Source organism: Vipera berus, assembly GCF_964194415.1.
Source record: "Vipera berus genome assembly, chromosome: 2".
NCBI classification, from domain to species: domain Eukaryota; kingdom Metazoa; phylum Chordata; class Lepidosauria; order Squamata; family Viperidae; genus Vipera; species Vipera berus.
Genome location: NC_138203.1, coordinates 195,731,446 through 195,745,524, shown reverse-complemented (window position 1 = coordinate 195,745,524; position 14,079 = coordinate 195,731,446). Strand labels below are relative to the sequence as shown.

The following is a 14,079-nucleotide window of genomic DNA, read 5'->3' as shown; positions in this document are numbered from 1 at the left end:
TAATATAATATGTAGACACTTATGCATAGTTTGATGTATTATAATATGAATTAATGAATATTTGATATATTTGAATCAATTTAGTATATTAATAGGGTTTTTTCTATTTTTCTATTTTTATTTTTATTTATTTTTTGGTATATTTTCCTTTTTTTAAGTCAGAAAAAGACTAGAAGATGCAACACAAATATTATAATTCTGTCATTGTGGTTCATACTTTAAGTATATTGGGTTTTTCCCCTTGAATTTACTTTTGTTAGTACTTTTAATTTAGGCTAATATAAATGCAGTATATGTGCTTTGGATTGCATTTCAGAATGTAGACACTGAAAAAGAAAAAGAACTGGAAAGACAAGCACGAATTGAGGCAAGCTTGCGTGAACGAGAAAGAGAAGTTCAAAAAGCTCGTTCAGAGCAGACAAAAGAGATTGATAGAGAACGAGAACAGCACAAACGAGAAGAGGCTATCCAGAATTTCAAAGCACTCTTATCTGATATGGTGAGGATTCTTTGTCTTAAAAATGGTTGTGTAATTCTAACTGAAAGTAATTTTTGAAGTGCTGGCAACACTGGTATGAACATGGATTCCTGAATCGCATAGCCTAGGGGGGAAAATCTAGATTGGCTGTTGCTTTAGTATATACTGTGTTCCCCCCAAAATAAGATCCAGTTTTATTTTCTTTTGAGCTCCGAAATAAGCACTAGGGCTTATTTTTGGGAAATGTCTTACTTAATAGGTGGTAAGCACGTGGGGGCGGCATGTGGCCTGCACATGGGGTGGTGATGGGCCAGCCTCAAAACGTGGCGGACCAACTACGGCAGGGGTGTCAAACTCAATTTCATTGAGGGCCGCATCAGCATTGCGGTTGCCCTCAAGGGGCCGGGTGGGTGTGGCCTACTGGGTGGGCGTGGCTAGAGTGCGTATGGCCTAGTGGGTGGGCGTGGCCAGCTCTACATCGTTCGCATCAAGGGTGCCTATGGGGGCCTGGGCAGGAGTGGGACAGATCTGAGGGTCTCTGGCAGAAGGAGGGTCTCTGGGCCAGGGCCAAGGCAGTGAGGGCCATTCCCTCACTGTTTCCAGGATGGCTTTGTGGGCCACATGAAACCACTTCGCGGGCCGGATCCGGCCCCCGGGCCTTGTGTTTGACATGTCTGAACTACGGTAAAGGTACCATATGACAGTTCAGGCGGGGGCCTGCCCTTCCCTTACCAGGTCAGCCCCTGCAGCCCTGGGATGGCTGTGCTGGGTGGCGGGAAGGGCACCATGGCAAGGTGGCTAGGCTGATGCTCCTCCAGACGGAGTGGGGGGAATCTTTGCCCCAGGGATGCTGGGGGCCCGCCTTCCTGGCCAGGCCCACCCAAGAGGAGAGTGGGGAGGCGGCAGCCCAGGGCCAAAGCTTCAGGTGGAGTGCCGGAGGGTCCAAGAGGGAGAGTGCTGATGTGAGTGGGCATCCTGCCATCAGCCCCCATGCTGGCTGCCCCTTTTCCGCCAGAGCTGGAATGCTGCCACCTTTACTGTAAGTGCCGGTAAATGCCGGCCTTTCCTCTGGTGGGCCTGGGCAGCTGCAGGAGAGCAACAGGCTTGTTTCAGCAACTGGCACCCTTAGGGGGTTTGCCTGGCACCTGCTTTCTAGCTCTGTTGCTTTTCTCTGCCGCCACAGAGCTAGAGAGCTTGCAAGCAAAGAAATGCTTGGGGGAAGCGAGGGCATCTGGGTGGTGGCACATGGGGGGCAGGAGCAGCCCCACGCTCTTCAGGCCCTGGTGAGCACTGCATCTCTTGTGCCAGCTGTGTGGGACTGCTATCCCAGGGGGATTCTGCTGTTGCTGTTGGGCTGTGCCTTGGCCACCCCACAGTACTGCTTCCCAAGCCACCCAACGTGCATCAAAATCCTGCGTGAGCCTAGCATGCTGCCAGTATTTCCCGGTAACACTAAGCGCCCAGACCAAGCTGGTACCAGCGAGGCTGTCGTGCGGGGATTCTGCTGTTGCTTTGTTGCTGGGCTGGGCTACGCCCCATCACAGCTCCCACACTCCACTTTCACCACAGGCTTAAAGGAGTCAGGTGCTGCCTCAAAGCTCCGAGGGGGGAGCAGCGGCTGAGTGCTCCGTCCTTGCGGGGGGGAATTCTGCTGTTGCTGTTGACAGAGACTGGAAGCTTTGCTTGAAAATGGGATGGTTGGAAACAAAGCGAATCCCTCTGTTTCCAACTGCCTCATTGTCAAGCAGACAAAGCTTCCAGTCTCCCTCTGGGCAAGAAGTATCTGGATGCCTACGGTACGCCCAAACACTTTTCACCCGGACATAGAAATGACGGAGAATGGAAGCTTTATCTGCTTAAAAATGTGGTGGTTGGAAACGGAGCGAATCCCTCCATTACTAACTGCCCCATTTTCGTGCAGACAAAATTTCCAATCTCTGTCATTTCTCCGAAAAGTACACAGATCGCCTGCCTCCCTGCTGGATTTATCTGTGCTGCTCCACGGGGTTGCTGGGCTACAGCTGCTGCCGGACACAGTCAGCCCCTGCGCACTCACTGCTGCTTGTTCTGGCCATGCCCATCCCCTGTGCTTATTTTCAACCTTGGGCTTATTTTTGGGGAAACATGGTAGTATCAGCACTTTTCAGTGTATAGTAATAAAATATTTGTTTTCCTCTACCAGGTACGATCTTCAGATGTATCATGGTCCGATACAAGGAGGACACTTCGGAAAGATCATCGTTGGGAATCTGGCTCCCTTCTGGAAAGAGAAGAGAAGGAAAAACTTTTTAATGAACACATTGAGGCACTTACAAAGAAGAAAAAAGAACATTTCCGGCAACTTCTAGATGAAACTTCATCAGTAAGGCTAATACGTTTTATATTTTCTCCGGACTTTAATGTCATAATTTTGTGGTTCCTTAGCTCAATTTATATTTATATCTTAATTATGTTATTCTTCAGAGAAATTAGTGTCTTCCAATTCACCATTATTTTAAGATTCGCAAAATCTGGAAACAATTGCTGAAAGATTAGAACAAGCCTATACTGCACTTCTACTTCTAGACCTAAACCATAGGAAAAAGATAGTTGAGGGATTTGTGTAAACATTTTTTTGTTCCCTTTTAGTGTTTTAAGGGCTGGAGATCTCAGGAATATATGAACCAATCACTGGCAAGAGAGGGAATAGATTTGATCCTGTATGTATCGCTATACTTAAAACAACTTACCAATAGGTGCAGTGGCATATACTAATATAAATAGTACCAAGGTAAATGCCTCACATTTTATTTATTTTAAATACTGTTAATGAATTATCTCAGATTATCATCCTTTTAAAAAGGTTTGGACGGTAAAATAAAATTCAGCTCAATATGCAATAATTACCAGATGCATGGATCTGTGAGCTTCATTAGTACCTCTTAAATTCCTTCCTAAATGAAACAGAACCATCTATGCATTTCCATCAATGAAGGAGTGAGGAGAGATAGAAATGAAACATTGGGTAATAAAACAGGCAGCACCTCTGTGTGTGTGTAAAAGCCATGCAGTGGAAGCTGGCCTCGCATAACAGATAGGGAGTTCTCATATCTTGCACTATTTGAATATTCTATTATTGTGTGATCATAATTGGGTCCTTTTCAGTGACCAAGAGTGTGCTAGTTCAGACTCAAATCTAAAAGGACTTGGAAAGAGTGTAGCGCCTGTTTGTAATTCTTTAAAGGAGGCATGCCTTTTCCTGGGATTGTATGACAGGTTTGTGATTGCGGGTAGGTGGGGGATGCAGTGTTTTAAATTGCAGATGATGGCCCTTTACACTGAAAATTTAGATACTTCATTTCATTCACTAAGCCTGCAATTTTTCTGTTTTTTCTTTCAAAGATTACCTTAACATCAACATGGAAAGAAGTAAAGAAGATAATTAAAGAAGATCCAAGGTGCATTAAATTCTCTTCCAGTGACAGAGTAAGAAACTTGTACTGGTTTGTCCTGGCTTTTTGTCTTAGAATTTAAAGAAAATATAACAACCTCCTCTTTATATGTTCTTTCCTCAAGAAGAAAATATAACATCTGACAGAAATTTCTAGTGATTATTTCTATTTCTTTAAATGCAGAAAAAGCAAAGGGAGTTTGAAGAATATATCAGAGACAAATATATTACAGCCAAAGCTGATTTCAGAACACTCTTGAAAGAGACCAAATTTATAACATACAGGTATGCTATAAGATGCAGTACACAAATGGTTTTATTCATTCTGCATTGTTTTTATCTTAAATGACTAATATGGGATTATACTTACTTAATATTGTAGATTTGGGAAACCGGACTTTTGGTTTTTGTTCTCTTTTCCAAAAATTATAGATGCACCAGATTATGAGATAGGTACCACCTTGATAGTATTCAACATTGATATTTCTGAAAATTGAATTGAATTGAATATCTTATTCGACACAAGGAAATTGTGTTGTGTGTATATATATATACATAAAAACATAAAAAATTAGGAATATGTCTGTGTATATGTATTCCTAAATTTGTGTGTGTGTGTGTGTGTTCCTGAAGAGCAATCTTATGAGATCATGGTATGGCAGTACATGGTCATTTTTTTTTATTGAAAAGTTTTAAAATACATTTTATCTTTAACCATCCCCCCTCCCCCCACCCCTACCTTTCCCTCCCTACCCCTCCCCCCCTTCCCCCTCCCCCCACCCCGACTTCCCAGAGCTAAGTACAAGGTATAAAAACAAAGAACAATCATAAACATCCATATGCTACCAACAGTAAATTCTTAAATCTATCACTCTCTAGCTCATATAAGATAACTACAAGCAATACTAATATTACATATAAAAAGAAAAAAAAATAGAAAGGAAGACTTATTCAAATGCTAAATGAAACTTTTTAGTCCCATATTTGTTCTGGATATATTCAATCCATTTTTTCCACTCCATAATATAACGTTCTTGCGAGTGATCTTTCAAATAAGCCGAGATCTTTGCCATTTCCGCCAGGTCAGAAACCTTTAAAGTCCATTCTTCTATAGTCGGCAGTTCCTCCTTCTTCCAATATTGACCTATTAAAAGTCTTGCTGCTGTAATTTTTACTTGAGTAGCATCTTGATCTTCCTTCGGAATCAAAGAGATAAAAGCAGTTCTCCAAGACGGAGGCACCTTTCCCCCTCTCTGAATTGTCTGAAACAGTTCCTTTAACGGCTTTATCAACTCCAGTTGTAAATTTTTGTAATAAGCCGCAGTCAAACCATCCGTACCTGGCGCTTTATCCACCTTCAATTCCTTAATTGCTATAAGAATTTCTTCTTCTGTTATCAATTGATTAATCTCCTCCTTTTGTGCTTGCGTAAGAACCGGGATGCTAGCATTCTCCAAATATACATCAATGTCTTTTTCATTAATCTTCTCCTTAGCATATAATTTAGAATAAAAATCCACAAAAGCTTCCTTAATAAGATCCTGTTGAAACACAACCTTTCCCTTATATTCAATTTTATCTATATTAGAAGCCCTTTGCTTTTTCCTTAGTCTGTAAGCTAGCCATCTACCTGGCTTATTAGCATTGCAAAAAGTATTATGCCTAGCAAACCGTAAATTGGTTGCCACTTGATCAGCCATCAGCTTATCAAATTGTCCTCTTAATAGGTTAATAACCTCCTTAGTCTTCACATCCAATGGATTCACGATTAGAGCCTTTTCTTTTTCCCTAATTTCATTCTCCAGTTCTTTCCTTCTAACTTCCAAAGTACGTCTGCATTTATTATTCATATATATCAACACCCCTCTCATGTAGGCCTTGCTAGCATCCCAAACCATGTCCATAGAGGTATCCTTATTCATATTAATTTCAAAGAAATCCTTCATCTGCTGTTTACATTCTTCCACATTTCTCTGATTTCTAAACAAATTCTCATTTACGCGCCACGAGCGCCTATCCCTATTGTCCTTATTGATCTCTAACCAAACTGGACTATGGTCAGAGATAGTTCTTGCACAGATCTTTACCTTCTTAATCCTAGAAAAAAATCATTAGTCAGCAAAATAAAATCAATCCTGGAAAAAGATTGATGTCTGTCAGAAAAAAAAGTATAATCCTTTTCATGTAGATGAATGTCACGCCAAATATCTCGCAGTTCCAAATCGTCCTTCATTTCGAAAAAAGATTTAGGCAATCTGGCATGACTCGGAACATGGTCATTTTATCAAGAGAAATTGTATACCTGAATTGACAGAATTTTAAATCTTATTTTCCCTTCCTCTTGCTTTCATCCACGTTTAAGAGATCAACAATTCGAAAAATCAACCTAATGCTGCCTATTATTAATGAGATTAATTTGATCCTAAAAATTAACCTAGACTACTACCAGGTTATGGGAATATGTTTCCTATAGGTGGTGTTTGGTTACAATGTGACAAATGTTTTCTTTACATTTTACAGCTTAAATGAGTGCTCATTTTAAACCTTCTTATAGTTCTCAAAACCAAAGCCTCACCCTGTATATAGAGCATAGGCAATGACAGGGCATTTTGTTTAAACGGTCCTGCCCTCTTTTAACACTTTGCTTCTCTTCAGGCCTGAAGAGGCAATATTTTAGGTGAGAGGATAAACCTAAACCTTTGTCAGCACTTTGTCAGCAAGATAATTTTTTTTAATCCTCATGCTATTATTTTTATAAATAACTCAAGGCAGTGAACATACCCAGTATTCTTTCCCCCTGCTCTTTTCCCCACAACAACCACCCTGTGTGATGAGCTGGGCTGATCTAAAGTCGCCCAGTTGGCTTTCATGCCTAAGGTGGGACTAGAACACAAGAGTTTCCTGGTTTCTAGCCTGGTGCCATAACCAAACTGGCTCTATTTAGGTGGGTGGAATTGTTAACTTGATGCTTGTCCACGAGTATTATTATCCAAATTCTAGTTGATTTATGTAACATCCAGTCATTTGATAATGATAATCTTTATGCTTAATTGCAGATCCAAAAAGTTAATCCAGGAATCTGACCAACACCTGAAAGATATAGAAAAGATATTACAGAATGACAAACGTTATCTGGTGCTAGACTGTGTGCCAGAGGAAAGACGAAAACTCATCATATCCTATGTTGATGACTTAGACCGCAGAGGTCCCCCTCCACCTCCTACAGCTTCAGAACCTACAAGGCGAACAACAAAATAATTAAAAAATATTCTTGAGCAGAAGATTAAATCAAGAAAATTGCATGAGCCATCTGTGAGATCTAATCATATACATTACCATGAACCTATTGCAAAACCATCCAGGAAGCAACATTTATGAACATTAAGCAGTCTCTGTACAGAGAGAATATTTGCATTATTTATGCTTTTTCTCTTTGTTGCATGACTGATAAATATTCTAACCATGCAACTGTTTCCAGTGATTTTTCAATCCTAGAACAATGCAGTATCTATGTACAAGGCTTGGATATTGGTAGCATTTGGAAGTGTTCTTCCTGTCAGTGTTACATGTCAAAGCCATAGGAAGATGGATATATGACCTGAAGTTGAGAACTGTAAAAAATACCCCACATGTCCTACCGGGAGAGCCAAAGTCATGCACTCTGAGGATTAATCTATTGAGTGCAGAAGACAATAGTGAGATAATGCCCTTTGGTGAACCTGAAAAGATAGGGCCTAACCTTTTACTCATGTGTGACTTTTCGTGCATAAATCAGGATTAACTTCATTAATGTCTGATACAGCATGAGAGGAAAATAAAAGTGCAGTGAGCAAATTATATAAACGATCATTTGACCTAGTTAGCAAGCCTGCCTTGATTCCCTGCTCTCCCAAATCCCCTTGGTTAGGCACAATCAAATGGCTTTGCCTGGTAGTTTGGTAATGCTTTGCTCTAAAATGAAAATACAAAGGGGGGGGGGAAATTGCCAGGACAGCATGGTTGTACAAAAACATTTTTATTTACTATTAAAAATGTCTCTTATCTGCTTTGGATTAGAATATAGATTTTTTTTCCTGGATATTTCTTGTAAACTATGTTTCTGTTTTGAATGTTAAACTTGTGTTTCTATAGTTTAATTTTGAAATGTTGGGATTGTTCAGTTTATGTATTTGAACGACAATAAACCAACCCTTTTTATATATGCATTGTACATATTAGTAATTGCGTGTTACATTCTAAAGATATATAATAATCTGAAATTCCATTAAAAATGGAGGAAATCAGTTATATTTGAAACTGCTGTGTATATACTCATTTTTGCTTTACAGATCATGTGATCCTTATATTAATACTAATTGTATAGCTGTAAAGCTTTCTATTTAATTTTGTCTGAACATTTTAAAATAGTTTATGAATGCTTGAGACCTCTTTTTTATGCGCGTATGTGTGCTGAGTTGGCAATGTGTAATCCTTTGGACTTAGCTAGCCATCCTCATGACTTTTGGTACAAATAACCAATATTCTCATCTTTCTAACCAGAATGAACTTTGGAAAGATGCTACTTGGTTTTTTCCAGTTCCTCCTGAATAATAGGAAATAGCAAAAATAGTGAAATTGCTGAGCATTTCACTGTGTTTCTAATTTTAGTTTGCAGATTTTCTTCAATTTTTTTGCCCTCCATAGAGTTCCACATTACTTCAGAAAATAATTTATGAAATTATCCACATATTTATTTGATGGTGGGTATCATTCAGTAAAATCACCCTCAATTTTTTTGTTTTGTTTTTGTTTGTTTTTTTGCTTTGCTTTCTCCTCTTCACCCCATCTTGATTCTGAATTTGTATCTGAGATCAGTAATAAATTGGATGTCAGAAGATTGAAATTCAATACGAACCATAAATTCTCTCTATTGTTGAAGAGTCCCACATGTTTTGAGTGATACTTCATCTCTCTAAAAGGAATCTGGTAAGCATGCCAGAGTTGTTTGTGGACAGTGTCTTTATTCCAGGATATTTAGATTGTATTTTTGGTTAGACTTATGTTTACTCAGGTTTCTAAAGATGGTAATAGCTAGTTTACAAACTGGGACTATATTTGAAAAATGCTTGATATAAAACAGCATCTAAAGTTCCAATAGGAACTCATTTGTTGGTGAATAGAACTGTTTTGTTTTGTTACCAGCTTCACTAATTCAGTGTTCAAAGTGCTAATTATAACTTGGTGCCTGGACAAAGGAAGGAATTCACATAGTCCAAAATTGTAATTTAATTTAACCACATGTCTTGAATTTGAAATAAATCAGAATATATTTGTATTGTGAATTTTACAGTTAGAACACCACTTAATTTGCAATGCATCAACAATTTCTGATTCTTAATTTATTTATTTTATTTTAATTCCATTTATATCCCGCCCTTCTCCGAAGACTCAGGGCGGCTTACAAGCTTAGCAGTAGCCTTCATTCTATGTATATGCCTGCTTATTAGGGCTTTCACACACACCCCAAGCGGCATTATTACAAAGTCAGCTTAATTGCCCCCAACAATCTGGGTCCTCATTTTACCTACCTCGGAAGGATGGAAGGCTGAGTCAACCTTGAGCCTGGTGGGACTCGAACCTGCACTAATTGCAGGCAGCTGGTGTTACTTAAGGAGGCATTAGCCCACTGCTCCACCAAGGCTCTGAGCTGTTAATCCTGGCAATAACATTGTTTTTCACTTATTCTATAATACACTACCTCAACATGGTGTATGTGTGTGTGTAGAGCTATGGATATTGTTCAGTTTAGATGCTTCTCAATGCAAATTTATACTCATAAAATTTTAAAAATGTGTACCGTATAACCTGGAAATAAACCAAGAATTTAGGTACCAAAATCACAAAAAAAATTTTCAGCTTATCTGCAAGTGCACTTGTCCTTAGTATGCACAGTACTACTCAAGGCTAAGCAAACCCTCAAATTTTTAACCAGAGTACCATGAAAAATGGGGGTCAGTTTAGCCATGAGTGGTACATTTTTCATGGTGTTTTACTTAAAAATTTAAGAGTTGGCTTATCCTTGGAAGGGCTTCCACATGAATCTATGTTTATGTGATTTGCAGTCATTGGTCAACCATAGATTTCTTATTTTAAAAAAATTACCCACCTGACTAGGTAATATCTTGTAACCTTAATTATATTTGTATTGGTGAACAATATTCTAATATAAATGGTGGGGACATGCTGATATAATACAATTAATGCTCATTGATTAAAATTAAATTAAGGCATGATGGGGTAATATCTCTAAAATAGAAAAGAAGACAGGAATTGTTATTGTGTTTCCATGACATAGCGTATTTGCACATATTTCAAAGTGTAACAAGCATGTGGTAGCTATTCAAATTTAGCATCTTGGATTACAAAGGTTTCACAATTAATAACCAATACAGATAAATTAGAATATTAAGAGCTTGGGGGGGGAGGTTTTGTCCAAAATGAAATAAATGTGCATACACACCTACCTGTGCGTCTGGAAGTTATCTTAATTGGCATATTGTTCAATCCAGTTGTTTTCTTTCACATGAGACAAAAATGGCACAGGAGTCAAGAGCTGTTTTATCTGCAATGTCACGGAAGGTGCCAAAGTGCATTTTTTCCAGTGCTCTGTGTGTGTGTGTGTGTGTGTGTGTGTGTTGGCACATTCTTACCAAACCTTTTATCTAGTTAAAAGCTTTAGTGGCAAATGCACTACTGCTAGTGCCACATGCACACTAACAAGCTGCTAGCTCTAACAGTAGTTCAATAACTGATGGAGCATAGGACATGCTGCTTTTGCATGCTATAGACTACTGCCTTTTCTCACAATTTTTAGTACTGATGTAGATAAACACTGGATAATCATAAAAATGGGCAAAGATGCCACCCTCCACGCATTCAGACAGTTTACCATGAGCCAAGAGAGCGAGTGATCTTTAAACTGCTGATGGGAGTTGGTGTCTTTAGCAACAGCCTGCTTTTCATTATTTTCCAAATTATTAAACATACAATTCAAGAGTTCGTAATTTTTTGGGATTCCATTAAACAATTTAGAAAATAAAAGAATATTAATTTTGCTGTATGTATTTATATGACTCCACAGTTATATATTGTGTGTGTGTTGTTGGACATAATAAGAAATTAGTTTCCACACAAAGGCTTACTAAGTCACAAATAGACATATCACAGCTTGTCACATCTGAATAATAACCAGTATCATCAATTAACTTGTTTCACAAGCAGTAAGATGAAAATGCCAACAGTATACAATCAATATACTGATGCAGCTTTGGAAAAACTTCTAAATTGCATAATGTGAAATCCTTGTCTATTTGATAAGAGTAAAATACAAGTTAATAGAATACTGCCAGCTACAAACCTCATATTACTAAAATATCTTAATGCTGCACATAGGAATTGACTTCTTGGAACACTAAAATATAAATTCAGTTCAATTACTGAGGTACAGCCAGTGGTGGGAGTCGGTTTGCACCACTTTGGCAGAACCGGTAGCTAATTTTTTGTTGCCCAGCCCCGGAATGGACTTCTGGAAGCATCATCCACACAAAGAACCAGTTGTTCAAATATTTGAATCCCACCACTGGGTACAGCAATAAAAAAAACTACCAATTGGAAAGGTGATCAGTTAATATAATTTTATCCATTTTTTCAGCATATTTAATATACATTTTCTGTAGTACTGATAAGAAAATCTATAATGAATATTGTCATTACTGAAAATCAAATTATACCTCTTCCTTTGTAATTTTTTGTTCAAATGTTTAAGCATGAATCCCTTTGTTTTATAATTAGATCACATAGAGCCAGCTTGTAAGCAATGCTACTTTGCAAGTTTAACCAATTTTAAAAAACAAAATTCTGAAATTAAATTAGCATCAGAAGTGCAATGAAATTTTTAAATGATAAATAATAAATAAATGATACAATCTTAAACAGCAGAGTAATAAGAATGACTGCTGCATCAGTGCATCACACAATAATTGAAGACAAATGAGAAGACAATGAAGACACATTAAAAGACAAAACTTAAGTACAATAATGAAAATAACTGTTCTACAAGCTACAACTGCCAGTTCAACATCACCTAAGTAATAGAAATCTAGTGTTGCAGTCAGATTTAAGCATGTTAGAATAAGATACATTGATAGATTTTTAAAGTTAGTCTTATTCAAGGAACATCCCATGATTTCAGTGGATCTACCCTAAACATGACTATGTCTGAATCCAACTTTGTTAAATTTGGTTTCCAGCTTCCTAATTGCACTTTGGTTGATCACAACCTGGTATCTCTCGTCCTTCATGTTCCCAAGGAACAGGATCATTGTCTTGGGCATCAGGAATAGCTTCCCTGTCATGCCAAAATTGCTCAACATCTGGGAAAACAGGCATCTCCTTTATTTCCAAGTCTTCTGAGGTAGCTGGGACAGGAGGTGGCTCTTCCTCTTGATTAGGAGTCATTGCCTCTGGTGAAGGAGTATTGCTCGGGGTTCCCTCCAAGTTATCAACTGCTGTTTCTGCCAGATCTTCTGTAGTAGGTAAAGGCTTTTTCAGTGTAAACCATTTCCATAAACCTTTAAAACCCTCTCTGAATTCTTCAGACATGAGTACAAAGATAACAGGATTTGCTGAAGAGATGGCAAACATCAAAACCTGGGTAGTGGCCACGAAACCTTGTGGAGGAGCAGGTCCATCCTTCTGGTGCCAGAGCCAGAACCAAGATATCCAATCAGGAAACCACATCACAGCAGAAATAATGGTAACGCTCAGAAGCATCATCGTCAAACACCTGGATCGTATCTGATTCCTTAGGTTTTGAGTCTTGGTCCCCCTCTTCTGGCATCTCCCGTATGCTCTCCAGAAATAAAAGAAAGCAAAGGTGAGAGGGGCACAAAATACCAGGAAGGGATACAATTTGACAAAGGCTGACATAAACTCATGAGCTTGGGCTGGAATGATCACAATGCACAAAGATGAGCCTCTCTCTGGCTCCCAGAGGCTGTTGAAGAACCACAAAGGTAGTGTGATTCCCAAGGCGACCAGCCAAATAACCATCAGCACTGCACAGATGGCGTGCCATTTAATATTCACTTGTTTTGCCGGATTATTTGCGTACATGAAGCATGTCTTGGCGACCACAGCAATAGTTAGACTCTTCACTGTCATGCAAGCTTGTTGGAACCAGTCAGAGGTTTTGCAAAGAAACCAGCCCAAGTACCAGACTCCTTGAGAATAAGCCGCAGCCCTGAAAGGCAAGACAAAAAGAACGAGAAGCAGATCTGCCAGGCTGAGGTTGAAGATCAAAGAATGGATCACCGAAGGCTTCCCTTTCTTTGTATTGTACACTAAGATTCCAATTACACACACATTCCCTGCAAAGCCAGCGAGGCAAATCACCCCCAAGAAAGCTGGGATGATCAACTTCCATTCCTTGGAGTCCTGGGGTTGGTAGCCCCCCGCATAATGAAGAGGTTCAGCCAGAGAGCTGTTCATGATGTTGAAAGTGTTGGTGGTTCTTGATGTGCCTCTTCTTGTTTTGCTCTCCCTCTTTTGTTCAACTTCTGTGGCTAAGACAAATTGTATATAATACAGAACCTCTGCGAGGTGTCTCCGTTTGCTACATATGGATCTTAACTGAGCTTCTCATTGCTATATAACTGCTACAAGCTTTGACTGACAGTCTCCCAGTGGGTGGGAGCACAAAGCCAGCTGCTTATTAGCCAGTCTGACAACCAGTACAGCCACAGCGTGGAGTAATTAAAACCATTCTTCCACAAACGGTGTACAATTCAGAATTACAGTGCTTGATTTCCATCCTTGAAAAAAAACATCATTTGGAAATCTACTCTAGATAATTATTGAAGCAAGCAGCAAAGCTCAGAAGATCTGTACTTTTGGTGATATTCTGAATTAGGGGCACGCTTAAAGCAACTGTGCACAAGTACAACACATACAGAGAAACAGCCCAGCTCTTTTCCATTGCTACATGTGCAAACCATTCAGCTTTACAGCTTTGAGGACCCAGATTGTTGGGGGCAATTAAGCTGACTTTGTAATAATGCCGCTTGGGGGGGTGTATGAAAGCCCTAATAAGCAGGCATATACATAGAATGAAGGCTACTGCTAAGCTTGTAAG

At 39.1% G+C, this 14,079-nt stretch overlaps 2 protein-coding genes across 7 annotated transcripts in view; one reads left to right on the top strand and one right to left on the bottom strand.

The window, feature by feature from the left end:
• TCERG1 (transcription elongation regulator 1) overlaps positions 1–8,107 on the top strand; it is a 51,161-nt gene extending 43,054 nt beyond the window's left edge. For 4 of the 6 annotated variants that reach the window (XM_081321467.1, XM_081321465.1, XM_081321464.1 and 1 more), the window contains 5 exons: positions 317–499; positions 2,661–2,840; positions 3,860–3,943; positions 4,093–4,193; positions 6,965–8,107. In XM_081321467.1, coding sequence (XP_081177593.1) covers positions 317–499; positions 2,661–2,840; positions 3,860–3,943; positions 4,093–4,193; positions 6,965–7,166 — 750 coding nt within the window. In that variant the 3' untranslated portion in view covers positions 7,167–8,107. Of the gene's footprint in view, positions 1–316; positions 500–2,660; positions 2,841–3,106; positions 3,249–3,859; positions 3,944–4,092; positions 4,194–6,964 lie in introns of those variants that run through there. The other 2 variants (XM_081321468.1, XM_081321469.1) reach the window with 2 other exon arrangements.
• A 4,093-nt stretch (positions 8,108–12,200) lies between these two features.
• Positions 12,201–13,436, bottom strand: GPR151 (G protein-coupled receptor 151; the record flags this gene model as incomplete). Its single annotated transcript, XM_081319030.1, has 1 exon — positions 12,201–13,436. The coding sequence occupies one exon, from the start codon at positions 13,434–13,436 to the stop codon at positions 12,201–12,203; it is 1,236 nt and encodes a 411-aa protein (XP_081175156.1).
• Positions 13,437–14,079: the final 643 nt, after the last annotated feature.